The sequence below is a fragment of the Varanus komodoensis genome, unplaced genomic scaffold (assembly GCF_004798865.1).
Source record: "Varanus komodoensis strain SLA01 unplaced genomic scaffold, ASM479886v1 scaffold42, whole genome shotgun sequence".
Classification (NCBI taxonomy): Eukaryota; Metazoa; Chordata; class Lepidosauria; order Squamata; family Varanidae; genus Varanus; species Varanus komodoensis.
Window position 1 is genome coordinate 5,980,086 of NW_025335972.1, and position 27,732 is coordinate 6,007,817.

General features: G+C 41.3%; 1 protein-coding gene across 2 annotated transcripts; it reads left to right on the forward strand.

Moving 5' to 3' along the window:
- Window positions 1-171: 171 nt before the first annotated feature.
- On the forward strand, window positions 172-27,438 carry DCAF15 (DDB1 and CUL4 associated factor 15). Of its 2 annotated transcripts, none has more exons than XM_044443568.1 (13): window positions 172-289; window positions 3,587-3,684; window positions 3,834-3,969; window positions 8,580-8,686; window positions 9,834-9,970; window positions 10,420-10,590; window positions 12,004-12,570; window positions 16,784-16,875; window positions 18,328-18,456; window positions 20,234-20,319; window positions 22,718-22,822; window positions 26,147-26,262; window positions 26,762-27,438. In XM_044443568.1, exons 1-13 carry the CDS (start codon window positions 173-175, stop codon window positions 26,815-26,817), a joined length of 1,917 nt encoding a protein of 638 aa, XP_044299503.1. In that variant the 5' UTR covers window position 172; the 3' UTR covers window positions 26,818-27,438. The 2 variants fall into 2 exon arrangements, with proteins under 2 accessions (XP_044299503.1, XP_044299504.1); XM_044443569.1 differs by lacking the exon at window positions 172-289 and adding an exon at window positions 471-623.
- The last annotated feature ends 294 nt before the right edge of the window (window positions 27,439-27,732 follow it).

Here is a 27,732-nt window from a genome sequence, read left to right on the forward strand (position 1 = left end):
TACGACTATTGAGAGAAGTGCTGCTATTCAGAACAAGAGCTAATAGAAGCTCGCTCACGTGCGAGGGCTGGCCAATGAGCGAAAAGCGGTGGGAGGGACCCTGTGTGGGCTCCAGAGGGAGGAGGGAAGAAAGGGGGGGGTCGGGTGATGAACATAGAGGAGGTGGAAGAAAATGGCGCCGAGCTCGAAATCGGAGCGGGGCGGCGCCTCGGGAGGGAAGCGGGGTTCGGCGGAGTCGGGGCGCGGGGGGAGGCGGGAGCATGTGGTGAGGCAGCTCGAGCGCGTCAAGGTGAGCGGAAGCAAAAGCGGGAGAGGTCTGGCTGGGGGGCGGGGAACGGGGGAGAGGAGAGGAGGACCGAGCAGCAGCGGGAGGGCCAGAGTGGGATGAAGGAGAGGGAGGCAGACAGACGGGGAGCCCCGGTCGACGGCGCGTGTGGGGGGATGTTACGAAGATAAGGTGAAAACAGTTAGCGTTTCGGAGTAAATTGAGTGAGGCTTGTCTGAGGTAGAAACTAGATTAATTTGCTTATTTTCAAATTCGATTTATGGAGGTGGAGAAATGCAGGTGGTGTGTCTACTGTCTGAGGAGAACATTTCTTGCCTTTGATGAAGTGGGCTTTAAGGTGCTGCAAGACTCCTTTGTCTTCGCTGCTGCGGTCTAATCCCTTTCGGAATTCGCCGTGTGTATATTCTGTGTGCATATGTAGGGCGAAGAACCCAGTGTGCCAGGGAGGGGTAGCGTGACACCGAGAAGGATGGAGGGTTGCTGCTCGCGGGCTTGTGCTGGGATGTGTTTGCGTGTGGTAATACCAATAAGAGTTCTGGAGCCCGGGTTTTCAAGGTAAATTGGGGAAGGAAAATGCGTGAGGTGGTGAGTGCCAGCGTTTCTACTGGAGTTCAAAATTCTTTAAGATAAAAAGTATATTAAAGGGACGATAAATAGAGATGAAGGGTGTAATGGAAATGTGCAGGGTGCTGGACTTTGACCGTTAGGACGTGGGTTCAAACCAGTCATGCTTTCTTTCAGGGGTGTTAGGATAGACTACAGGCAAAGGCAGGATGTAGCATCAAATATGGTATGTTTAGGGGAAGTACAAATGTACCAGGGTGGACTCGATTTAAATCACTAGCCAATAAGACTAGATTTAGATCATGGTTTTCTACATAATTTGCATGCATGTCTGCCTTACCCATAGGTAGAGGAACTTAATTAATATATTCCCATATTGGGTCTCTTTTACAGCCTGCTGCCATTGTTGTTTTTCTCCTCCAGGGAAAGAATAATATGATCAGCCTCAGGCTATACACAAAGATCCAAAGACTTGCAGAGTATTCTGCACAAAAGATTTCACTTTCATGTTTACTGCTTGCCCTTCCCTCCTCACACTTAGCTTCTTGTGCAGATCTATTCCATTCCAAACAATCTTCTATTCGATGATTTTTTTTTTTTAAACTTGGCGCTTAATCGGTAAGGGGTTGATTTGCAGAACACTGAATTAAGATCTTTTTCTCAACTCTATTTTATAACATTTTTGTTGTGAAGAAGAGACATGTGATCTCTGCAGACAAGTTTTGAGAACTGTCAAACCAAGCATGTGTGATACCATCTAGATAGACAAATTTCCTAATAATCTTCGAGAAACCTCTGGAAGAGCATGACATTAATCTATTCATAATGTAATTCATTTACCAAAAATTTTAAAAATTGCACGGATATACAGTCTCATACTATATAATTAAAAACTAATCTTTATTTCAGGATGAATAACCTTTGGACTATAATGTATCCTAATTAGAAAACTATCTTTAGATAGATTTTCCTCAGAAAGCATTTTTTTAAAAATCCAATGTAAATAAAAAACTCTGATGTAAATTTTAAAACTCTGATTTTAATATTTTAAAAATCATTTTTATCCACCCTAAAATGTACCGCAGATGGAGAAGGGGATGTGGGTGGCACTATAGTAGTGGGGGAGAAGTGGGTGCATGTAGTAATTCCATTAAGAAAGCTTGGGCCAAACACAAGATGGATGGTGCTGTTGTGCTCACGTCCTGCTTCAGAGCATGCCTCGTACTGAGTTGGACCCTCGGTCCACCTAACCTGGTATTGTTGACACGAGTTTTTCCAGCACTACATGGAGATACAGGAGATTGATCCTGAGGCCTTCTACACTTAAGGCAGGTGCTTTGAGCTATGGTCCACTGTCTCTACTTGTGTGGGGTTCTCACAGGCAGCTGGTAAGATTGCTGGACCAAATAGACCTTTAGTCTGATCCAACATGGCACTTCTTATGTTCTTAGTATTTGTGGAGAAGCTGTCTGGTTAGAACCTGGTTTAGATTCTGCTTCATTGGGTAGTATTAGTTAAGTCCTTTATTCTTGGCCACTTTTACCCACCTGAAAAAGGGATAAGTTTTTAATACTGTTGTTTCTTCTTGGTGAAGTATTTCTAATGGCCATCTAGACCAGTACTTTTCATCAGCAGTATAAATACCTTTTGACAGCTCACAAGCAGAGCATACAGATGATGGGAAACTGGAGGATTATCCTCAGTATCCTGTCTTCATGTGTGTGTGTGCGCACACACATATGAAGGTTCAATTTTCTATTGCAGTTAGTAGCCATTTGTCAGATCTGTTCTCCATGAACATGTCAAACCTTATATAAGCTAATGGCTCCCACCTCTCGATCTTGTATTTTAATTCCACGTCATATGAACATTAAACATTTGTCTAGTTTAGCAAAAATAATTTTGTTTCCTTGGACCTGTTCCTGTTGAACTTCACTCATTGATTCTTAATCCAGTATGTAGGACCAACAGTGTTTGCCTTCTCTTGATTACTTACTTGATATTTCCATTTCGCAGATGGTACACTGAGGCAGGTAGGGAGCATAATTTGGCAAAAGTTGTGGTGGACTGGGGGTTGCACATTTGCCTCAGTCTCTAGTGTGCTTCTGTTATTGCTGACTTCTAATTAAAGAATTGTTGTGGGCTAGATAAGGAAGTATTTTAATGAGATAATTTAGTGGAATTTAAACAATACTTTGGCTGAGTGTGGTGCTAATGTGGGAGGGGAATGGATCAAGCAAAAGTGTTATGATCACCCAGCCTTGAAAAATACTTTTAACTGTTGAGTAGTAAGGAGAAGTATAGAAAGCATAGTGCAGGCCATAATTGCTGTGGAGAGGCAATACTAGTAGCCAAGGACACTTTGTTGACATTTACCATCCAAAAATATCTCCTTTTGCTTTAATGCTTTTAATGAACTTTGCTGTCAAGATGTAAGTCAAAAGTTGTCCACTTTAAGTCTCTTTCTGTGCCAACCCAATCCTTGAGTAAGGTAGTGACATTTTTGTGAAAACAGAGGTCTAGCTGATTTGTCCAGGAAGGCTTGCCCTTGATTTGCACCTAAAGTTGTAGTTTGTCAAGATTACAGCATATGCTGCTGTTTTAGTGTCATTAGTGTCTGTGTGGCCCTGATGTGGTCAGTTCCCCCTTTCTTCCATCATCTTGCACATTGTGTATTACACTTGGTCTTGAGATCCTTAAGAGAACCTTTTTTACTAGCTTTGATACCCCTTGCAGATCAGCGGACAGCTCTCACCTCGCCTCTTCCGTAAGCTGCCACCGAGGGTTTGTGTGTCTCTGAAGAGCATTGTTGATGAACATTTCTTGTGTGCAGGGTAAGGTTACGGTGTGTTGTTCACCCTTTGTTGAGCTGCCATGGATGTGGCTCATATCCTAGAGATGAAAGGATTCATTGCATATGTGAGCTGTGAACTTTAAAGTCCTACAGTCTGAACTTGACTATTTTGTTTTTCTTGCATTGCAGGCACATTTTCCTTGGCTTCTCTAAGTGTGGGAGATATGTCTTGTCCTACACCAGCAGCAGTGGTGATGATGATTTCTCCTTCTACATTTACCATCTCTACTGGTGGGAATTCAATGTCCACAGCAAGCTAAAAATGGTATGGGCCACAATGCATGTGATACGATGCTAGATATTATTCCTTTCCTGTGCTTGTAAGAGTCGTGACAATTGGCTTGGCTTGTGGTATTAAGCACAGCTTGTCTTGTCTTTGGCAAAACTCTTTGGAAGGCATTTGGGCAGTGGAAATAGGATTAAAGGAATGAGTGCATCTTCACAAAAGGAAGCAGCAAGTTTGATTTTTATGTAAGATTTCAGCTGACTTCCCATCAAAAAGCTGGGTACCTGAGACATATTAGTAAAGTGTGCAAACTTGAGTGGATCCAAGATGAAATTTAACTATGAAGAATTACATCTATAGAAGCCAGTGTAGAATGCACCTGCCATTATACATTCTTACTAGATTTTACTGATCATTGGAACAGTTAGGCATCTGAACACTGGCAGCTAATCAATCTGTGGCTAACAAAAAGACTGTGGAGACTTGAAGTTTCAAAAGCAATGGAAAAGGCAAATGTCTGTGTAGCCTGCTTTTTTTAAAAAAATAGTGCCATGTTCTTCATATTGTGCTGAAAACCCCTGGGTGTATTTGTATTCTTTATAATTATCAACTTAGGCCAGTTATGTTTGTAATTTTTTCTTGATGCTGGCTTTACCGTCATGGCTGGCTTTCAGAATTGGATAAGGAAGTAAGCTGTTTTGGAAGCTTCTTTTCTGGAGTGACTGTTCTCCTTGCTTACTAATAATTGTAGAACAGGGATCCTCAAACTACGGCCCACGGGCTGGATACGGCCCGCCAAGATCATTTACCTGGCCTGCCTCAGAGCTTTCGGACTCATTTGGAGAAAACGATCTCCAAACGAAACTCTGAGCCAGCACAGGCGTTCTCTGAAACTCTTTCAGTTTCAGAGACTAGCAGAGAGCTGGCACACATACCAAATTGTAACAGCTCCCTTCAACTGCACGTGTGCCGGCTCTTCCCCCTATTGCACACATGCGTTTGCTCTGAATTCAGAGTAGGAAAATCAGAAGAGAGGAGGGCAGTGGGAAGAGAGAGAGAGAGAGAAAGACAAAAACACTAAAAAAAGATAAGAAAAATATAACTTTTAAAATATATTTTTAACTATATGAGCCATGTCCCTGGGCTGTGGCCCAAGCTGCTGCTGCCGTTGAGTGGCCACCATGTTTTTCCCCCTGCAGCGGGGAGAGGCAGGAGGTGCCCCACTCGGCCAGCCATGGCCCCGTCCCTCGCCTCCCCTTGTCTCGACCCGCGGAAAGCAGCCATTACCTCCCTCCTTGTGGCCCTCCCCCAGCCAGGGGAGCTGCCCTGCGCTCACCTCTCCGGCCTCCCACTCCTGCTCCCCCTTCTGGAGCCGGGCGAGGGCCTGTGAGGGGACCTTCCTCCGGCTTGGAAGCAGGGTGGTAGCAAGGAGTCTCCTGTCGCGCTCTCCCTTTCGGCAGGCGGCACAGTGTTATCTTGGGCTTCTGCTGCAGCCAAAGCAAACATTTTTTAATTAAAAAAATGTAACACAGGTTTAAAAAAAGAGAAAAACTCACTGAATATTCACTAAGCCCTGCAACCCGAGTCCATCTTTACAAACTATATGCAGAGACATCTGTGCAATTTCAAGGAAAGGGGAAGCTCATCATTGATATGCATTCACATGTGAAAGCATTTGAAGTAAAATTAGACCTCCTTATTAAGCAAGTGAAGGAGGAAAACTTCTGCCATCTCCCCACAACTCAGAACCTGTTGGTGGAAAAACCAGCAGTTGCATTCCCAAACAAAACGTGTGGATTCACTGGAAATGTTGCAAAATGAGTTTCAAATTAAATTTAAAGAGCTTCATCTCCATGAACAGGAACAGCTTTTCGGAACCCATTTTCTGTTGACATTGAAATTGTTGATCCAATTTACCAAATGGAAGTGGCCAAACTACAGAATTGTGACTCTCTGAAGCAGTCACAAGTCAAGCAGCCTTACTAATTTCTATGCATCTCCCCCCTCTGAGACATATCTGAATCTCAGGAGCATGCACTCAAAATGACAACCATCTTTTGCAGCACCTGTGTCTGTGAACAGACTTTTTCCTGAATGAAACATCTGAAATCTCCAGCCAGATCCAGATTAACTGGTGCAAACTTGCATCACTTGTTACTACTAGCAGTGACAAATATGGAACCGGACATTGACCATCTCATTAGCCAAAAGCAGGCCCATACTTCCCATTGAAATACTAATAAGTTGATGTTGATTAAAATTGTTCTTCATTTTAAATATTGTATTTTTTCCTGGTTTTTTGCACTACAAATAAGATACGTCCAAAAGCTCTGAGCTGGTGCAGGTGTACTCAGTGGGGAGATGGCCACAATTGCAGTCACGCTCAAGCAGGGGAGATGGCATGATTGCAGTCATGCTCGGGTGTGTGGGGGGGAGATGGCTGCAGTCGCACCTGCCTTCCCTGCACGAGCGCAATCACATCCATCTCCCCCCCCCCCCGGAGCATAATCATACTGTCCCATCCCCCTCCCGGACGATCGCAAACATTGTAGCTATGTCCCTTGAATAAGGCCATGCTCTTCCCCACCTCATCTTGGGCTTCTGTTGCAGCCTGAGCAAGCGGAGCAAACATTTTTAAATTATTTTTGAAAATTGTAATTAATTTGTAATTTTTTAAAATTTTAATTAATTTTTAATGTGCAGTGTACTTAGGAATTCGTTCATATTTTTTTCAAACTATAGTCTTGAGGGACAGTGTACTGGCCCCCTGTTTAAAAAGTTTGAGGACCCCTGCTCAATAATGTATTTATTTAATTATATATGCATTCTACCTGCTCTGATAATTTCAGGTAGCTAATAAAATAACTCATAAAATACCTGATATATGTGATACAAGATAAAGCAATTCTGTAACTTCATTTTAAAAACCTATTGTAGAGTAAAAGCAATAATGGCCAGGTTAAGGTTGAAAATTTTTTTTAAAAGTGAAGACTTTGCCGTTTGGTAGAAAGCTAATAAAGGGAAAGTAAAACTAACCTCTCTTGAGAGAGAGTTTCACAGCTTAGGAGAAGCTGAGAAGAGTTTCTCTCTCTGGTCTTTGATGGACAGCCTGCAGGGTTCTATTGAAAGCTTAAGATGCCCTCCATTTACCTTGGTGAGTGGGTAGATTCATATGGACGAAACCAGTCCTTCAGATATTTTGGGATCAAACCAAAGATTGCTTTAAAGGTCATAATTAGCAGTTGGAGCTGAGCCTAGAAATAAAAGGGAAGGCTTTGCTATTGTTTCAGCAAATAAGCCACATAATTGCCTTATTCCCACCATGAAAATTGGGTTACCTTGAGAGGAGCATATATGTGGGAGGAGTAAAGAGAATTTAACAGAGTCTCTGTTAACTGAGAATTATGATAATAACTTTAATGCATATTATTTGAAAAAGGCAGCCCTGAAGAGTACACATGTAATAAGGCAGAAGAAACTAGGAAGGGGTTGGGGGTAAGGTGGGAAAAGGGAATTTAGGTGGAGTTTAATTAAGAAATGTCTCTCTCTCTGCATGGTATTTTGGGAATAGATAAAATTTCTCTGTTCACGTGCTTAAAAAATAAAAATAAAAGCTAGTATACAAACATTAAACCTTTTTAATCACAAAAAACTACCTTGCAGTTGTTTGACTAGTGCTAGCTGTGTCCTTAAGGGCTTCTTCTCTGATACCTTCTTGTAAATAGCCACAAATCTGCTTGTGATAACAATGACCTCTAGGTCATCAGGGAGGGACAGTTGTATAAATTGGAAGAATTGCCCATTTGTAGCACAAACTGCTGTTGCAGATATTTGTGATCAGGCATGCTAGTCAAAATGCTTGTAGGCTAATTAATGTCAGCTTATTTACAAGCCTGTAAGCCATAAAAAGTGATGTTACTAAAACCTGAAGCAAAGACAGGTCCAGATCCTCAGGGGAGATTAGAGGGAGCCATAGTCCCCCCTCCCCAAACCAGGCAATTTATACACAGAATAGCTGTTTAAAACAATTGCCTGCTGGAAGGGTAACTGCCCCCCCCCAAAAAAATCTGGGTCTGAGCAAAGGAAACTATAAAATATGTAAATATCCTGATCCAACAATTTTAAGAACATAAGAAAAGCAGTCCTGGGTCAAACCAAAGTCTGGCATTCAGTTTTGACAGGAGGTTGCCAGATAGTCCAGTGAGAAACCCATAGCACAACATGCCTTCTCACTTGTGTTTTCTAGAAAGCTGGTATTGAGAAGTATACCTGTTGTTTAATCTCTTTTCAAAAAGGGGGTTATCAGTCCATCTTATGGTAGCAAATTTTCCATTTTATGTGTTACATGACTTACTTCCTTTTATGTACCCTGAATTTCTTTCACATTTCAGCTTTGGTTCCAGTATGAGAGAAAGGAAAATATCTCTCTCCGCTTTTTCCACACTATACTTGTTTTAAAATATAGCTACTACACTGTGAACACATAGCGGATATACTCTTGAATAAGGGCTGAGTAGTCCCAAAACATATTGGAACTATGTTCAGTTAATAGCTTTTGGCATTCCTTGTAGCTTTTGTTGCCTCTCCTACTTATCAATTTCTTCTGAGACCCATTCATGTTTCAGAAAGTGTCTTGCCTGCTGCTCTAGGTACGCCAGGTTCGATTGTTCCAGGATGAAGAAATCTACAGTGATCTGTACCTGACTGTTTGTGAATGGCCCAGTGATTCTTCTAAAGTTATCGTCTTTGGTTTCAAGTATGTTTCTTTTAATGAAACTTGATGTTAAGATTGAGTGATGTCTGCCCCTTGAGCTGTCTGTGTTGGTGTGAAAATCAGGGGCTTATTGCACTTGCTTTAAGCTTCCTGGATAAATCCAGAAAGCACAAGACTCTTAGTTTAGGAGCTTCTTGTTCCTTTGCTACTGATGGATGTTAGTATGACTGTAAAGGATGGACTGTAGCTCAGTTGTGGAGTACATGCAAAAGATCCCTTTCTGAGGCTTTGAAGAGCTACTACCGGTCAGGGTCAAAAATCCTGAAATAGGCAGACCAATACTTTTGACTTGGTTATACATTTTATGTTCTATGCATTTTTCATTTGTATGTTGCCTACAGTAGATTCTTCTCTGTTCCTTTCATGTCTAATTTTCATTCTAATCCATCTGAACTGATCCATGATTGGTCTTTGCTTAAAATGGATCTACTGAATATTATTGAGCTGTAAATGGATGAAAGTGCTATTCTTCTTGAGGCAGTACAGGATATTTACCTTCAATTATGGGAATCTCTCAGAAATTTCAGAATACTCTTATGTCCTGCTGGAATGCTGCGAGCAGGACAGGAGCAGCAGCAGATGTTTTTTCATCTCTCTGTCCTTTCTTATTATCCTTTAGATGGGTCTCTGAGCCTAATAGTTACTTACTTAGCTGGAGCCAGTAGAGCTGGAAGGGCCACAGGATTCCATATATTCTGGCCTTTCTTCTTCTTCTCTCTCCTCTCATAGCTTTCTCCTCTCAACCCTTTCCCCCTCCCTGAAATCACATTTCTTACATCAGGAAACAGTTTCCACTCTGGGGAGGATTGAAATCCAGAGCCCTCTTCCTGAGATCATAGCAGTGTCTTCACTTTCAGGAGGGGGACCCTGAAAATCACCATGATCTTTGGGACATTTTCCAAGGACTATAGGATTGCCCTCCAAGCCTATACTCCTAGGAAGTAAATAACATTAAAATTTGTTGTGCTTAATTTCTGAGTAGGAAAGTAATTAGGTTCATACAGTAAGTGACTTTTGAATTTACTAATTGAATAAATGCCTTTATCTGAAGGCTAGAACTGGAAGGTGGGTGGGCAAAACTTTTTGTAGCCTTCTTTGAAAATGACAACTACTTCCTATCTCCTGGTAGTACCCGTTCAGCCAATGGCCTACTCATGAACATGATGATGAGCGATGAAAACCATCGAGATATCTACATTAGTACAGTTGCCATGCCGCCTCTTGTGCACTGTCCGAGCTGCAGGGACATGGCCATTGCACATCCAGGTGGGTGAGGCATAGCTGGCAGAGAGGAATTGTTTGACAGGGTATTCTCAATATGGCAAATCTTAAAAGGTCTGGTTGAAATTCACAACCAGCACAATGAGAGAAACAGTTATTTAAATGTGGTAGACTCTAATTGTTCCTTTCTGTGAAGCCAATAATCAATGTGTGGCATTGAAAAGGTACAAAAATCAACATTTGTGAATATCTACATAGTACTCAAACTTAAGTGCTGGCCCTGTTCTAAGGCTCCAAACATGTTACATTCCTGTATATATTCTGGAGATCTGCCTATTACTTCTGCCATGAGATATTCTGTTAGCCCTTTGGGGAATAAAACCCCATAACCTTCTGCAACATGTTTTATGGAGGGCACTTTCTCCCTGACTATTCCCTGTGTTCCTAGTTCGCCCTGTATTAATGCTGATGTTTCGTTGTTATATGTTCCCCAGGTGACCCAAATGCCAAATGTTTGCAGCATGGATTCATGTTGCACACCAAGTACCAAGTGGTATACCCTTTTCCCACATTCCAGCCAGCATTCCAACTCAAGAAGGACCAAGTGGTACTACTAAACACCAGCTACTCTCTAGTGGCCTGTGCTGTTTCTGTGCATACACCAGGTAAGAGCGTAGGGAAGTGTGATGTGCACTGCACAGATGCTGATGGTCCTGTGTGGAGAGTCTGGTCAGCCTCCATGCCAGGCAAGCTTTGAGACCTGTTGCAGCTGCATATTTGTGCTGTGTGCTTTGGCAGTATGAAGGATCGGTACCATTTACTAAAAAGAACTGTTGGGCAAGAAGCTTGTTTTGAGAAAGTGAGCAGATACCATGGTGTAATAGGCTGCTCAAATGCAATTATATTGGTAGCAGTTTGAGACTTGTGAGGAAAGGTGATTTTTTTTATAAAATGCTCTTTGAGGAAAAATCTATTTGATTTAAATAAAAAAAAATTTAAAAATTATCCAGCATGGTTTTCAGCGGGTCTGACAACCATCAATGATAAAATTAAAATGATAGAACATTTAGAAAATAGAGGTAGATGCTCTATAAACCTAGAGGCAGGTTGGTTAAAACACAAGACAGCTAAAAAGCCTATTAAAATAGCTGTTCTTCAGCTTTTGCTGAAAAGATAAAATCAATGCTGGCAAGTCCCCCTGAGATGGGCTTTCCAAAAACAGTTTCATCACAAAAGGAGTCATATAGATCTTCTGGTGAGCTGAAGATTAAGTATGTACTGTATCCTTGCAAGATCTCTGTGGTAGTTTCTGAAGTGCTGAATGTTGGTACTGAATATCGTGGGGATAGATGTGTTTTGGCTCCAGTGCAATGTCTACAAGTGCAGCATATCATTTTTCTTGGTAGAAAAGAAGCAGTTTGCTTAAAAGGAAGAAAGTAGTGGGTAGATGACAATTTATTGAAGTGGAGGCTAAATATGTTCCCTATCTCACCCCACTTTCTGGTGACCCCAGCCCCTAAAAATCAAGGTCCTATCAATATTTGTCCATTTGTGTTGTGCTTTTGGTTGCACTAAAATAAAATATAGACTGAGCGACTACAGTTCAAGATGAGGAACTGCCTAATAACCACTTGTACCATTGGTCCATCTAAGCTAGAATTATATGTCTTGCAGATCTATAAACTGGGTTGTCAAGAATTGAAACTGAGGTGTTTGTGCAATATGCATATATGTTCTGTCTCTGAGCAAAGCCAGTTTCTGTGTTGCTTGATCTTGGAATCCTCATAGTTGTGACCTCTGCAAAACTGGCAGGTTTCAGTTTGGCTGATCCAAAGTACAGCTAGTCTGTGGAAAGGGGGAGGCAAGACGGTCTTTGATACAGCCACTACATTATTTATGTCTTATCACCATATATAATCCTTTCCCAAAGAGAGAGCAGAATCTAGGCATCTCTTCTATTACTGTATTCGAATATTTGAGGCTAAGCTACTTCTGATGGTGATTGGAAATGTTTGCTACAGAAATTGCAGTGGGCTCAATATTTGTGACTTTCCTTTTCCTTTGTTGCTTCCTTGCAGATGACAGCAACTTCTGCCAAATCCTTTATGACAGGAGTCGTCAACCCTGGTCTCCTGCTGGTGAAACTGGCCACACAGCTCTTTCGTCTCAGTGCTCTGCAAGCTCAGAGGATAGGCTGGAAAAAGACAGCTGCTCTTGCCGGAGTGGAGCTGCACTGCAGCAGCCTATTGCTGTGCCTCTGCAGGATATAGAAAACCATGTCTCTCCTGCTGTAGCAATGGCAAAGGAATTTGTTGCGGACATATTCCGGAGGGCCAAAGAAGCCAAAGGCACTGCTTCAGTGGAGGCAGGCAGGGGGCTTGACTGCCTTCTTGACTCCGATGTGGCCCTGGGCCAAGGCACTTTAGCCTCTTGGGAACTGGGGAAAACTTTGGGGTCTTGCTTGCATGGCAGTGGCACTTGCAGCTCCACACCTTCTGGTGCAGACAGCATATCTGATGTGGGTGGGTCCCCCAAAGATTCTCCCACTGCCGAACTGGAAAGCCAGCCTGCAGAGCCTGGCTATGTGAACTATACCAAGCTACGCTATGTCCTGGAACCCAGTGACTCCTCTGAGGCAGAGGATGGTGAGTGCCCCTCCTAAAGCAAAATTTAATGTATGGGGGAAGAGCAGGTCATGTGGTTTGAATTTCCGTGGGCAAAAGCCAAGGGGCTCAGCAAAAAAGCATGGAACTCTGCTGATGGATAGATGCCCTTTCCTATGGCGTGTACAGTGAATCAGACTCACATTGCCTTTGACTTTATTTATATGGAACAGCCCTAGGAATGTTTCCTATGCTGCATCATTGTACAGCTCTAAGAAACTGTTTCCTTCTTATGCCACCTGTGGGTTTTCCTTGTACACCATTCATTCAACACCATTCTTGGGCAAGTGTGGCATAGCTACCTGAGGGACATTTGTTCTAGAAATATTCTCTACAGTGTTGCTATCTACTCCAGTTAGCATGGAGCAGAGTTGCACTGAGGCATGGATTGTTGGTAACCTAGATTTGAATTGGCCCAACAGTTGTTGCTGTTATGTGCCATCATGTCACCTTGACCTTACATTGACTTTTTGAATAATGTCCTCAGAATGTCATCCTTGAAAAACCCAGCTCATCCCTTGTAAATGCAAGGTTGTGGCTTCCTTAATGGAGTCAATCCTCATACTTTGTTCATAATTCTAGCATGCAGCTGTTGAACCTTTTGGAAATAAAATCCATGTTTAAGAGTTAATTCTTTTCCCTTATCAAGAGTAGGGGCTCTGGAAAGTTTTGATAATTATATGTGGCTTGACAGAGAGAATGTTGGGTACACATCTAGCTTTTTATTTTCGTTGTTTTCCTAGTCTGAGTGTTGGGCAGTATGTTTATAGATGCACAAGGGAAGGAATGTGTGTACTCTTGCAAGAAAAACATCAAACTCTGTGCTAAGGAAAGCTGAATTCTGTAATTTGAATACGTTTTGCAAGTTAAGTGAATATACTGGGATCTTGTGAAATTTATTAGTCATAGCAAAGGTCAAAAAACAGCACATAACTAAAACCCTGGACCATAGAGAGCCTGCTCAGCTACATATACCCATGGGTAAAAAAATAGAGGCTATACTACTCAGTATATTTCAGCAGGCATTGCTATACAATTTCAGACTTTTAAAAATTTAAAACCAAAACTCGGTATGTTGACTTTCCTGCCTTGGAACAACTTGTATCTAGGGCAGTCACAAGATGGATGTAGCTCTAGGTAGAAGAACCTGAGTATTGAAGAAACCTTTCTTCTGCACATGTATATTCTGAAACATGTCTATTGAGAAAATTAGATGCTCTAACCCATTCATTAAAGCCATTTCAAAGGATCTGTTCTGACTTCATCTGATTGTCTGACAAGCCTAGGATGCTGGTTTTGCAGGTTCTCCCAGATGTGCTTATTTGGATTTCTAGACCAGTCTTCCCCAACCAAGTGCTCTTTAGTTAGTTTGGACTACCAACTCCTAGGCTTCTTGACTATTTTGCAGTGCTGCCTGGTACTGATGGGTATTGAAGTTCATGACATTTGGAGGCTGCTAGGTTGGGGAAGGTTGCTCTGTCTAGACTGTCCAAAGAGGTGCTATTGGAGACAGAATAGAAGGGAATCCTTTGCCCACTGAAGTTGCTCTGTTGTTGGGGTTGGTGACTGGGATTGTGATAAGTTTGTGATGATACCATAGGCATTGCATTTGAATTGGTTGTGGTGATGGTCCTTTATTTATTTATTTATAAATAGCATTTCTATGCCACACCCATCGCAATAAAGCCTTGGGGCAGCTCACAAAGAATACATATATACATAAATAATGATAATATAACAATTAAAAAAAATCATTTAAAAACCTCCGGTGCACTCTCGGCTAAAAATTTTAAAATCCTAATTAATTCAATAATTTAACAATTAAAATAAGTTTTAAATAAAAAGGTCTTAGCCTGGCGCCGAAAAACAAATAACGACGGTGCCAGGCGGACCTCTCTGGGGAGCGCATTCTACAGATGGGGCGCCACCACAGAGCAAGCTACTGAAAGGACAAACTTTTTCTATTCTGTCAGAAACTCTTTTGCATCACTGTATCATGAAATCTTCTTGCCTTATCATCGTCACATTGGATTTATATCCTACCTTTTTATCATTTTTATTTTTATAAAAAAGAAGAAAAACATAGAAAAAGTTACCAAGGGACCTTGTACAAAAATTGCTTCTAAAACTAGATACGGGACTTTCACAAAGAATCAGCAATAATAATTACATTGTCTAAACTTGTACCTACAATTTTACATGATAATACATAATTATAAATAATGCTTGTTAAATTGGCAAATAGCCAAATACAACTAATAATTCCACAATAAAATAGCTTTAACATAGATAAGAGTAAGCTATAGTTCATCCCACATCATATCCATAAACCCAGTTACAGTTAAAAATAACTTTTCCCTTTCCTCCTGTTTTCCTCCATTCTCCACCCATTTCCCATTCTCCCCTTCTTCTACCCTTCTTCAGTTGAGAGAACAATTATACTAATCTAATCACTGTATGCATTATGTGTTAATGATATCCAAAGATTCCATTTTTTCTTTCAATTATGAATAGAATAAAAACATAATAGGTTTTCCATTTAACACTAAATTCTTTAACTGGATTCCCTTTTTATGACTTAAAATATGTATAATAAGCTTTCTATTTATTGTTAAATTTTTTTACTGGTCTTATGTTTACATAGTTGGATAATTTTACCATCACTGCTTATTCAGTTAGCTTATTTTTCCAATGTTCTATTTTTCATTTTGCCCCAGTTGTAAGTCTGACTGCTGTTAAATAAATCTCCCCTATTTCTGGTAAAATAGTCAATACCATATTCTTCACATTCATTGGAAAGGTAATTTCCAAAATGTAATTTATTTAAGTATGGATTTCTTTACAATTTTTTTGACCTTATTACAGGACCACCACATATGATAGTCCCTTCTACTTCTTTAAATTTCTAACACTTGACAAGATAATTCTTGTGAATTTTTTGAATTTCTTTAGGGATGATACACCAAGGAAAGAACATGCTTAGATAGCCATGAATTGATGGAAGGGTATCTCTTCTCCCAGGTTCTGCATCCAACTTGACATACAAGTTTTAACATGTTCAGTTTCTGTATCATATTGCAATAATAACTTGCAAATCTGTCCTAATAAGATGGTTTTATTAAAATCAGCTTCTCAGATTCCATTAGATCTCTTATGGTACCTCTTTCTTGTTGAATTTCCCTTATACCAAGATGGTGTTTATCTTGTGACATGTGTCTCTGTTAATCCACCGCTTTCCATAAGATTTCCGCGAGTCACCTCTTGTATGCAGCCATCCAGTATATCCACACTCAGTAGTTCTGTGAGTTACTTTATAGCATCAATGGCCTTAGACATTTGATATCTTGCCTATAAGAGTACATTGTAAAGTTTTTAGGGCCCCATCAGTCAGCTGCGTAGCGTACATAGTCCCTGGCTTCCTTGAAAGTTTAAGTTTCATTTTGTGTGCTGTTTGCAACTGCTTTAGTTAGAAGTACTTGGAATGTACACTTAGATGAACCTAGTATCTTCCAAGAATCTAACTGGGATACTTGGAATTCCAAATGGATAAAATTCTGAGTAGTATGTTGCAGTATTTGCATCCACCTTGCTTGGGCATGTTGAAGCATACTGCCATCCTTCTTTAATTGGACTGATGTGGGGAAACCTGGGATTGATTCCTTTTGAGCCATGAAGTTGGCTAGGTGACTTTGCTTGTGGTTGTCTGTTGGACTTACCTATCTCACAGAGCAATTGTGAAATTAGATGAGAGAAACTGTAAACATTTGGCATGTTAAAAAAATAAAGTAATTGTATTTTAAGTTCTTCTTGAATTCCACATAGTGCATCTTGCCTTGAGCTCCAAAATAGGGCAGTGTACAAAGCAGGGTAGAAGTATATGGAATTCATAGCTGAGGGGCATGAGGAGGTTTATACAGTAAGAATGAAAAGGAACGTCTTGTTTGTGCCTACTGGGATGGTTGACAAAAGCAGTCTCAACTTTAGGTTGTCAGAAAGAAACAAACAGAAGATTTAATTTGGATTATCCTTTTCCAGAAGCTGAGTTTATTTTGGCTGTACTTCTGTTGTTTTCATTTTTCCCAGTGGTGAGCTTTATGCAAAGGAGTTTCATCTTGAAATTTGTGGTGGTGTTTGGTTTTTTGTGATCTGTGTAGAGTTTATCCTCTGCTTGGTTTCATACTGTGATTATTTACAGAGTATGAAGATGACAAAATCTCCCTGCCATTTGTTGTGACTGACCTGCGAGGAAGAAATTTGAAGCTGCTGAAGGAGAAGGCTGTTTGTCAGGTGAGGGTATTTTTTGCAACCTTCCTATCAATTGCCAGGGAGGTGCTGCTCTCTCAATGGAGGAAATCACTAAAGGAAATTCTTGACTTGAAATCCAACATCATTAGTAAAATGGAACTTCCTGACAATACAACTCTGGGACTGGCTAATTTAATTAGATGGAGTTGTGTGGATTTGATTCCTCAAAGTGACTTTAATGTATCAAGAAATTGTTTTAGCCATTAATTTAATGCATGCTTTCAATAAGTACTTAATACTTTTCATATGCTTTTTGACTTCTTGTTTTTGTGCTCAGCTTCCAGTTTATTAACAGCTTATATGAGCTTTTGTTTCGCTTAGTGCCAATATTTGTTTTAATGATTGCTTCTTCAATACACGTTCTCTTTATGATCACTTTCATAATTACTGCTACTACCTGATTTAGGCTTGGGCTAAGATGCCAAGCAAATGTTGGCAATGTTGTCTTTCATGTAGCATAGTTCATAACTTTACTGGGGCATGGTAAAAGATGATGTTTCCTATTTGAAGACTTGGGATTGTAATATAAAACCATTTATTGAATAGATATTACACCTCTGCTTATAATATAGTTTTGATAGCTTAGATTTAGCATTCTCCAAGCAACTGTTGTATGAACTAATGACCCCCGCTTCTTCTGTTCCATCAGTGGAAGTTCTTTTGTTCCTGTCAACTGGAAATCTGCTGTAAAGTTACTTAGTACATTTCCTAATCAATAGTGAATACTGATTACTTGATATAACTAATGAAATACATTGTTTTGCAGCCAAAGAGAGCCTTCATAGTACTTAGATTATACCATGGCTAGCAGTGTAATATAAAGACACATGATTGTCTAGCTGGGCACAGTGTATGATCCATGATAGGATAGAAGTTGGGCCCCATTGTCTAGAAAAACTTGCCATTCTCTAACCTCCAGCAGCAACCTACCTATAATCAATGCAGCGCATCTGTTGTGCCATATTTTAAAGTGTTCAGTTGTTATGTAGTAAAACAGTCCTGAGATCAACGTGTTTGATAAACAGACTGTGGTTTTAATTTTAAGAGTTTGTAACTATATATTTTTCTTTAAAAATGCATTACATTCCAATTTCCATTTGTAGCTGGCTAGTTCTGCAAAAAGAAGCCCAAGTGCAGCTGATTATTTTGTTCTTTGAAATCTGATTTAACATTTTTAAAATCTCCAGTTAAAACTTTATTTACATTGAAATAAATCCTGTTCTGTTGGAAAGAACTTTGGGGCAGGGTTGGCTGAAGGAAATCTATTGGGTGTTGCCAGTTATGGATAGATTTTTTTGTTAAAGGAACACGTGCTTGTGTGCTCTGTAAATATCTGACAAGTAAGAGCTGTCTGGCTGAGAACAGACTTTGGAGGAAGCTGGTAGTGGAGATTTTTCCTCTTTACTTAAGCTGCATCTTTTCTTACCTGTGCAGGGCCAATACCTAACAGTGGAGCAGCTGACTCTGGATTTTGAATATGTCATTAATGAGGTGATCCGGAATGATGCCTCATGGTCCAAGCAGTTTTGCTCCTTCAGTGACTATGATATTGTCATCTTGGAGGTAGGAATATGGTGGGTGCATGATCCAACTAATAGTTCCTCAATTTGAAGCAGGGAAGATTGTTTAGTACTTGATTTTGAGCAGCCTTCCCCACCTTAATACCCTTGAGATGTGTTCAGCCATGACTCCAAGAAATCTGCTTATCCTTAGTTAATTTAACTGCATTAAACTGCTACTGTTTTGCTACTACTGCTGTCTTATTAGCAAAAGAAACAGAAGTACTACGGGGGAGAACTGAGATACATGATTTGCATTATAAGTTGAAGTACCAGCATCCTCAGTCTGCTTGCCATTGAACATACTATTTTATAGTACTGAATCTTATTTTAATCCTCTGGCTGTGACCATTGAGTATAGCCAGTGCCAACTTGGGCTATCATCCACCAGGGACAAGCTCTGGCTTTTTCACCTTCGGGTGGTGTTTGAATGTCCCATACTTTTTAAACAGTGTTTCAATTCTGGGCACCTAAGCTTTAAAAAACACAGAAAAGCCAGAAAAGGGTACAGGGGAGTGCAACAAGGATGATTCAGGGACTAGAGGCAAAGCCGTATGAGGAAAGACTGAGAGAACTAGGCATGCTTAGCCTCAAGAAAAGAAGAATGAGTGGTGATTCATAGCAAGTACCTGAAAGGCTGTCACAAAAAGGAAGGACAAGATTTCTTCTTGCCATGCCAGAGCGCAGAACCTGGAATAATGGACTTAAGTGAAAAGAAACCAGCTTCAGACTAAACACCAGAAAGAATTTCCTCACGGTCAGAGCAGGATGACAATGGAACCTATTACCTGGGAAAGTTGTGGGCTCTTCTTCAGTGGAGGCATTCAAAAAGTGTCTGGACGGTTATCTGAAAGGGATGGTGTAACTTACTGTCCTGCACTTAGCAGGGGGTTGGACCCAAAGGCCTTCTGGCCCTTTCCAACTCCTCTATGATGAAAGCAGTGCTGGTGGCATAGTAGTGAGGGGGAGTGGGGTTTCAGAGAGAATTTGCCTCTTTGGTAATGTGAATAATCAGTTGTGGTAGCTCCCTGAGGATCACTGGCTGGTCTGACTCTCTGACTTCGGCTGGTTTTGCAGGCCAAGAATTTGACCTTGAGGCTTCCTGTGTCCTGCCTGTCATTTGGAATGGCCATTCTTGTCGTAGCCTCAGACAACTTTCTCTGACTAGTAACAGGGAGAGCCTCTTTTCTCCCCTTTTAAATAGGTTGATTTGAATTCTTCTTTCCTTTCAAGCAGAGATGGCCAGCTGACAGTGCTCTGTGGTAGTTCAGCATCAAGTCCTTCTATTGTTTTCCTCTCATTTCCTGAGAAGTATATCTTCCATGTTAGAAGTAGTGCATGGGCCTCACAGACAGGCATATGGGGGAGTGGCGGTTCTGGGAGAGACCTGAGGACTTGCCCCCATGGCCTTCTTCTCTTCTGTTAGATCCTTCTCCTAACTTCTTGAGCCTGTGTGGCTTGGGTTCTCCCAAGCCAAGCTACTTCATGCTTGTGCATTCTTGTGCATGTATTTACACATGTGCTTGCATTTGCATATAGGGATGCCAACTAACAAGAGGGTGTCCAGGTGAAGAGCATAATCCTCCATCTTCTCAAGAAGTTGTTGCTTCTTTAAAGCATTGGTTAGATTATCCTGATATCTTCAGAAACATAATGAAACAAATGTCTGCATCCCAAGGCTGTTTTTCTGATAGGTGTTAGGCCAACAGTTTGTACTGATCTCCTGCTCCAGCCCTAGAACAGAAAGCTTCTGTTGTCAGCCATTGAACTTGTCTTTCTAGGTGTGTCCAGAAACCAACCAAGTTATCATCAATATTGGACTCTTGCTGCTAGCCTTCCCATCTCCTGATGAAGAGGGGCAGCTCAGGTAAGGTCAAGCCCTCTTTGGTTTTCTGTTTATCTTTCTGAGTGCATGGCATATTTGGCATGCCATGAAAGGCCTCAGTTATGATAAGGTTCTGATAATTGAAGTGTGAAACTTTTGGGGCCTCTTTACTGGAGCAAAACCAGAAGAATATGGGTTAATATACAGGGCTCTAACCCCTTTTATGCTTTTTTAAAAAAAGGAAGTTCTAAAAGCACAATTACAAACATTTCCAACAAGCAAAAAGTTAGAAAAAAGGAGAAAATAACTAGTGTGACTTCTCAAAAAGTTTAGTGACTTGAAAACAGAAAAGGACATGTATAGGAAATCAAAGGAAGTCCAGGCTGCAGAGGAAGAGTACAGGCAGGTAGCACAAAATTGCAGGGATGGCATCAGGAAGGCTAAATTTGACAATGAGCTGAAGTTAGCAAGGGTTGCTGAAAAAAGTAAAGTTTACATCCATAATAGAAGACAGAAGAAAGAGATGGTGGTTCAGCTACTCAATGAATGATGGCAAAATGATAACAGATGATAAAGAAAAGGCAAAAGTGCTCAGTTCCTACTTCCTGTTTACTTCCTGCTCAATCTTCTCCCAAAGAGGGTCAGTTACCTCCATGGCAAAGGTGAAGTACAAACTGAAGGGGTAGGATTGCCCCTTTAGATTGATAAGTAAATGGGTTAAGTAACACCACATTACTTTGAATGAGGTTCAGATCGCCAGGCCCTGATGAACTGCGTCCAAGAGTTTTAAAAAAAAGTAACTGGCAGAAGAACTCTTAAGAGCTACTGTCAATTATCATCGGGAGATGGATGGAGTGCCAGATGACTGGAGCCAGGCTAATGAAGGAAAAAAAGGAGGTCCCCAGGAAAATTCTGGAGCACTTCATAAAGCATTCACACACCTTGAAAACAATGGAAAGATAATCAAAAGCCAGCATGGATTTGTCAAGAACAAATCCTGCTCAACTAATCTGATCTTGTTTTTTGATTGAGTAGTCTCCCTGGTGGACCATGGGAATGCAACAGACATAATATATCTTGACTTCAGCATTTGGCAAAGTGCCTTATGCTACCCTGATTAGCAAACTAGCTAATAGTGGGCTAAATGGAACAACTATCAGGTGCATCCACAGTAGGCTACAGCCTTGGATTCAAAGAGTGCTTCACAGTGACACCTTCTCACTGGGGAGAGGTAACAGGTGGAGTACCACACGGTTCTGTTTTGGGCCCTGTGTTCTTCTATGGTGGTAATAATTTGGATAAGGAAGTGCAGGGAATGCTTTCCAGGTTTGCAGATGATACAAAACTGAGTGGGATAGCTAATAGTCCAGAACAGGAAATAGGATTCAAGAGGATTTTGGATAGGGTTGAGGAGAAGTATCCCTCCTGGACATCCTCTTGTGCTTGACCTGGTCCTTCAAAGCAAACAGCCAAGAGGAAGTCCACAGATGCTTCCAGAGCTCTGATTACACAACTGGCATCCTTTCTTGTCTACAACTGCCTGGAGTAGTTGGTAAGGAAGAAGGTTGGTCACTGCAAATGGCACTTGGCACATACACTCCCACTGCTGCGGCTTTTGCTTGTAGTAATGGGCAGTGAAGAAGGTCACCGTGAGCATGTGTAGCAGGTGCCGTTGAGGGTGACAGACCTTCCCCTCCTGCTGCTACTGGTGGCAGTGACAGTGGTGCAGAAGAGTGGCATGAAAGAGTGGCCACTGCACGTGCATGCGCCAGGAGCCATTTGTGGTGGCTGAGCTTCCTCCCTACCTTTTCCTGCCAGTGGCAGTAGCACTGTGAGGGTGTGCACCAGGTGCCATGCACATCAACCAACTTCTTTACCTTGGGGTAGGGTGGTGGGACTCGATTCTTGGCGTACGCCCTGCAAGCACTGGGAGTGCTCACCAGGAACTCGGGACTCTGGGCCACTGCAGAGTCTGGGGAGCTGAGCCCAGAGAATCCTGCAGAGTGGATTCTTCACACATCCCTAATCTTGGTAAGTTGGAGCATTGAGCTGTAAACAACAGAATGAAAGTTAATAGGGACAAATGCTAAGTTCTGCACTTAAAGGAAAAAGGAACTAAATACGGTACTACAAAAAGAAGGATCTTGCAATTGTTGTAGATCACAACCTGAATATGAGTCAACAGTGTGATGGGTTTGCATGATCCAACAACTCTAATGGGGTTGTGGATGTTTAACCCATGACAAGTAGCTCCTTGTTTTCTGAACCTGATAGTCAATCGAGATGAGAGCAGGTTGTGGACTGGTGTAGGTCTGATAAGACGTGGTAGCAGATGAGATTGGAAAAATGATGTTGAGGCATAGTTACTTGATAGGTGTTCATTTGTTTCCTGGTGACATATAAGGCTATTTGTCTAACTTGACCCTCTGATTTGCTGCAGGCCAAAGACTTACCACACCAGCCTCAAAGTAGCATGGGATTTGAACACTGGCATCTTTGTTACAGTCAGCGTGGGAGACCTCACAGAAGTCAAAGGGCAAACCAGGTATAAGGCAGGGCGCTCTCTATTATGTGGCCTGCCCTGGGATAGGGCTTTTCCATGTGCTCTTATTTACACCGCTAGGTCTGGAGAGAGCCTCTCCAAATGCTTGATGAAATGAGGCAGGTAACAACCAGGAGAGGGTCCCTTCACCGTAGTGGCACAGCCTTCCCAGAAAGACTTGCCTAGTGCTTTCTTTGAGATCTTCTTTGGCTCTGGGTGCAGAGTGGTTGTCCATCCAGTCTTTTTAAACAACTGTATTTTAAACCTTTCCATTTAGAAATTGGAGCTTTCTTTTTTCTTTTAAATAAGTTTTATTTGAAATTATAATCCTAAAAAAACCAAAAGAGAACTACAAACAACATCCATCATCAAAACATCGAGCCCACTGGGTCAGTCCCCACACCCTTCTCTTTCCATTTATGATAACCTAAAAACATATTTAAATCTAGGTGAAGTCCCGTTTCTCTAGCCAATAATAAAAAGAGTCCCAAGTTTGATAGAGGTAGAAATTGGAGCTTTCTGTTCTATTCTATACTGTGATTTATTTGGTATTTCAATTGTTTTATACTTTTAATTGCAAGCTGCTCAGATAACTTTGTGTTAGGAGGTAATAATCCAAATATTATACATATGTAAGCCAACCTTGAGCAGCTGCTTCTAGAGGCTTCTTCTTGGCTCATTAGCAATACTGTTGGTGGTCTGTGTGAATTGTGGACAAGGTGTGTGTGTGTGTGGAGAAAACTTTCCAAAGCCCCAAGTGTTGGACATTGCACCCCAAACAAGTAGAAAACCAGTGACTTAGGAACAAAGAGGGGCAAGGTAAATAGTGAGAGACATTTCTCTGTTTGAATACAGGAAGCCTTGGATAGAGCCCACATATTTTGAACCATCTGGTAATTTTATATAGTCCCGAGCGCATCTCTGGAGATTACAAAGAAGTCCTACAAGATCACTGAACATTCATTTGTTCATTTAACATTGTGTCTTTTTAATTGCTGAAGCTACCCTCAGTTTTGGTTAACCATGATTCTGCATTAATTTGCCTCCTTTTCCTCTAAAGTTTTAATTCTTGTTTTTGATTAATCAGATCAAGTGTTTGTACATGATATTTTCTAATGCTTCCCTTGTGTTTTTTCTGGACTCCACTTCAACTTCTGCTCCTGCTGCACCTCTTTTTGGAATTTCTCTCGTTTTTTTAGACCCTCAAAACTTGGACTTTTTTTCCTTTTGTATTTTAATCCTATCTTACTCTTATTGTGTCTTTGTCATCTTAAACTGCATCACTTCTTTGTAGCTTCTTGAATGTAGTTATTCTTTTTGTATTGAACTTTTTCTTCCTTTGTCCTCTTCTGTGAAATTCAGCCTCTTTCCATATGTCCACCCTCTGCAGCAGTCTTGTGCAGGAGCACATACTTTCCCTTGCTAGAAAAAGGTTTTCAAAGTATAGCATTTCACTTATTGGTGAAAGGATCATAGCATGTTTCGTTGTGTAAGTACACCAATAAGCAAGTGTTAAATGATGCTGAGGCAAAAGAGCCCTATTTCAACTATGAGATGATGTGATCTGAGCTAGCAGTGACTAAGAAAGTTCTTTTGCTTGTGAGGAACAGCTTCATGAAAGTATTGATGCAGAGTGCCTTGAAAATGGCAAACACCACATGTGGCATAACTAGGAAATGAATTGAAAAGACTGCCAAGATCATAGTCCCTTTATAAAAATCTATGGTGCAACAATTGTGCCTAGAATACTGTGCAAAGTTCTGGTCACTACATCTGAAAAAAAATGAAAAATGTGGTGGACTTGGGACCTGGAAGATCAGGATTGTAGTCCCCATTCAGCTATAATGCTCACAGGTTGACTTTGGTCCAAATCACTATCTCTCAGTATAATCTACTTCACAAGGTTGTTGTGAGGATGAAAGCTATTAAAGCCACCTTGTGTTCCTCACAGTGAGGGAGAAAGGCGGGTTATAAAAGCAATGTACTAATAATACTTCTTTACACAGTGCTTAGTTAAACTGTTAAATTCACTTCTGCAAGGTGCAGGTTGGCTTTTAAGAGAGATTTGGTCTGATGGTAATATGCTTCCTCCAGTATCAGAGGCAATACATCCATGTACAGGAGTTGCTGGGTTAGGAAGGTGCTTGTACACTCATGTCTGTGGGTTTCATGTGGGCACAGCTGGCCATTGTGTGAAGAGAAAGGTGGACCAGCATGGCTCTTATGTCCTTATGATACAAGTGAATTTCAGGGTGAGTGAAAATACTGAGTTAGTGTCTCTCTTCAGAACTTTTGGCCTTTAGAATGTGCAGAGCTAGAGAATCCTGAGTTTACCATGTATAGTTTCTCAGTTATGAGAAAGTAAAACAAACAAAAAAACCCTATACTTTCAGTATACTCATCTTTTGTGTAGTTTTGATACTGGAAGCCTACTTTTTTCTGGTATCCTGGATATTGCTAGTTATTTCTCTCTGATGTTTCCTCAGCTATCCGTAATGTGTTTAAAGCTTAAAGTGGAAAAAGTCAAACACTTTAAACCTCCTTTTCTGCCTCTGCCTTTACTATTGATTTTTTCATTCCTCTGATTCAGTTTGTACAGACATTCTTAATCGTAGTGCCATTTCAGGGAAAAATCTGCTTTCCATGTTCTGTCATGACCCTCAAATGAGTCATAGTGTCATCCTAGCCACTGCATCTAGTTTGCTGCAGCCTCTATTTTTTGGGAATAATCTAGCATTGGTATTAATCGTACTGGATTTTGAATTTACTTTGTGTATCCTTATGTACAGAGGAAATGGTTTGAAAATTGTAAGGCTGGAAAATACCTCTGCTTGAAATGGGAATTTGATTCATGTTAATGCATGGGATGATATGTGCTTGAAGCAACCCCTCTATGAGAAAAGGTTACAACAGTTGTTTTGCTTAGAAAAAAGACATGAGTATGGGGAAAGGCAGATAAAAGGTACTTAATACACCACATTGCTAAACCATAGGGTTTGCTATCCCATGTATTAATTCAACAGCTGCACCCCACAGCCTGTCTGGAATGCAACAGAGGACTAAATGAAATCACCATGCAATGCTGTGACCCTCCCACTTTGGCTAAAACTGTTTCCAGTTGGGGGTGGGGGGGCTGCAGATACAGACATACATTTTGAAACATATACTCAGTCTGTAATACATAAAGGTTTGTGAAGAAGTGGAAGGAAGCGATGACTTCTCCACTATACTGGTTTTAGCTGGAATATTCTGCAGATGACACAAGTCCTTTGGAGCCCCCTGGTGGCAGGCTGTGTTTGCTGACTTCCCCTCCATTTCATCCCTCAGTGGCAGTGTGTGGAGCTCCTACAGGAAAAGCTGCGTTGACATGGTAATGAAGTGGCTGGTACCTGAGAGCAGTGGTCGCTATGTCAACAGGATGACTAATGAGGCGCTCCATAAAGGTAACCCTTTTCCTCAACTCTTCACTAGAGGCTTCTGGGTAACTTCCTTAAGGGGCAGAGGTTGTTGTTGGCTGGACAGTGTTGACATGGCAGCCTTCTTCAAGCCAAAGAAAAAATGGGGTGGTACTCCATGTACCTGAGACTCATTAGTAAAAGGGATTGTTACACATGGTGAGCTCCTACCACATTTCCGTGGTATCTCAGTGCATACCTGTCGTCCTCCTGTGGAGGAGCTCATTATGGCTCTTCCTTGTTCCTCTGCTGCTCATTTGCATTGGCAGTGGCTCATCTAGTTGTGGTATTCAATGGCCATGTTGGCTTCTAGTTCCAGGTAAGAAGGTTCCACAAATCTCATTAATAACTTTAGGCTCTGGCGTGTTCCTGTGCCTCCCTTTATGTAATGTGGGTGCAAGGATACTCAGTCCTGACTCTGCCTAAAGAGAATACTTTGTGACTGCAGAATGTTGCTAACTTCTTGTCTTCTTGCTTTCCCCTGCAGGATGCTCTTTGAAATTCCTTGCCGATAACGAGCGTTACACATGGATTGTCTTATGAAGCCAGGTCCAGAGTTGGCACTTACATCAGTAGTTCATTTCCTGCCATAACTGTGTGTCAGATTCAACTACCTCTTTGTTAAAAGTTGTTTTTAATTTCCCCATCTCTTTCCCCATCTCTTTGACTAGACAGTTACCCCGATGACCTTGACTGTATTGGTCTTGGTTTGTGGGTGGAACCACATCCTCAGCTGTGTTGCCTCTCTGTAGGCGAGGTGGGAAACACACAACTGGTCCAGATATTCTGGAGAACCTGCCTCCTTGCAGGCTAGTTGTATGGTCAGATCGCACAAGCTTCAGCTGAGCTGTTTTTGCTCTGCTGGAGCCCTCCACAGCAGCTCTGTTGGTCCAAGTGGTGAAACTGTGAGGAGTCTCTAGCAGGTAGAAGTCTTCTATAGGATTTGCTTTTCCCTAATGCTAGAGGATTATTGATTCCAGGGCAATGATTCCTCTTAAGGAGACCAAAACCCTTCTGTGTTTTGAGTGTCATTTGCTAGTTTGGGCACTTCCTGCAATCATAAATGCCGTCCCCCACTTTTGGATGAGCCATAAATGTGTTCTCCCCCCCCCCTATTTTTTCTTCAAGCAGGGTTTGTTTCCTGCAATAAACATTTAAATTTGAGATTGGCTCTTAGTGCTTCTTTTTCTTCCTTTAAAGAAGATGGGTATCCTAGGACCACAGCTTGAGAGCTTGTTGATACTATAGCAAGGCTTACAGTATGGGCTAAGGCTTGCCAAAGCCATTGGCTACAAACCAGCAAGTTGCCTTTTCATAGCTTACCTTACCTGTGTGGATAAGATACATAACTTACCGACCATGGCTCACAAGGGCTGGGATGATGCTTGTTTATATCCCATATAACTCATTTCTCCCCCAGTGCCCTTGCCCAGTGTTTACTTGGCATCAGAAACTTTT

Coding starts and splice junctions, on each gene's coding strand:
- DCAF15 (XM_044443568.1), top strand. CDS start 173: ATGGCGCCGAGCTCGAAATCGGAGCGGGGCGGCGCCTCGGGAGGGAAG. Junction 3,685..3,833: donor GAACATTTCTTGTGTGCAGG/GTAAGGTTACGG, acceptor CTTGCATTGCAG/GCACATTTTCCTTGGCTTCT. Junction 3,970..8,579: donor TCCACAGCAAGCTAAAAATG/GTATGGGCCACA, acceptor CTGCTGCTCTAG/GTACGCCAGGTTCGATTGTT.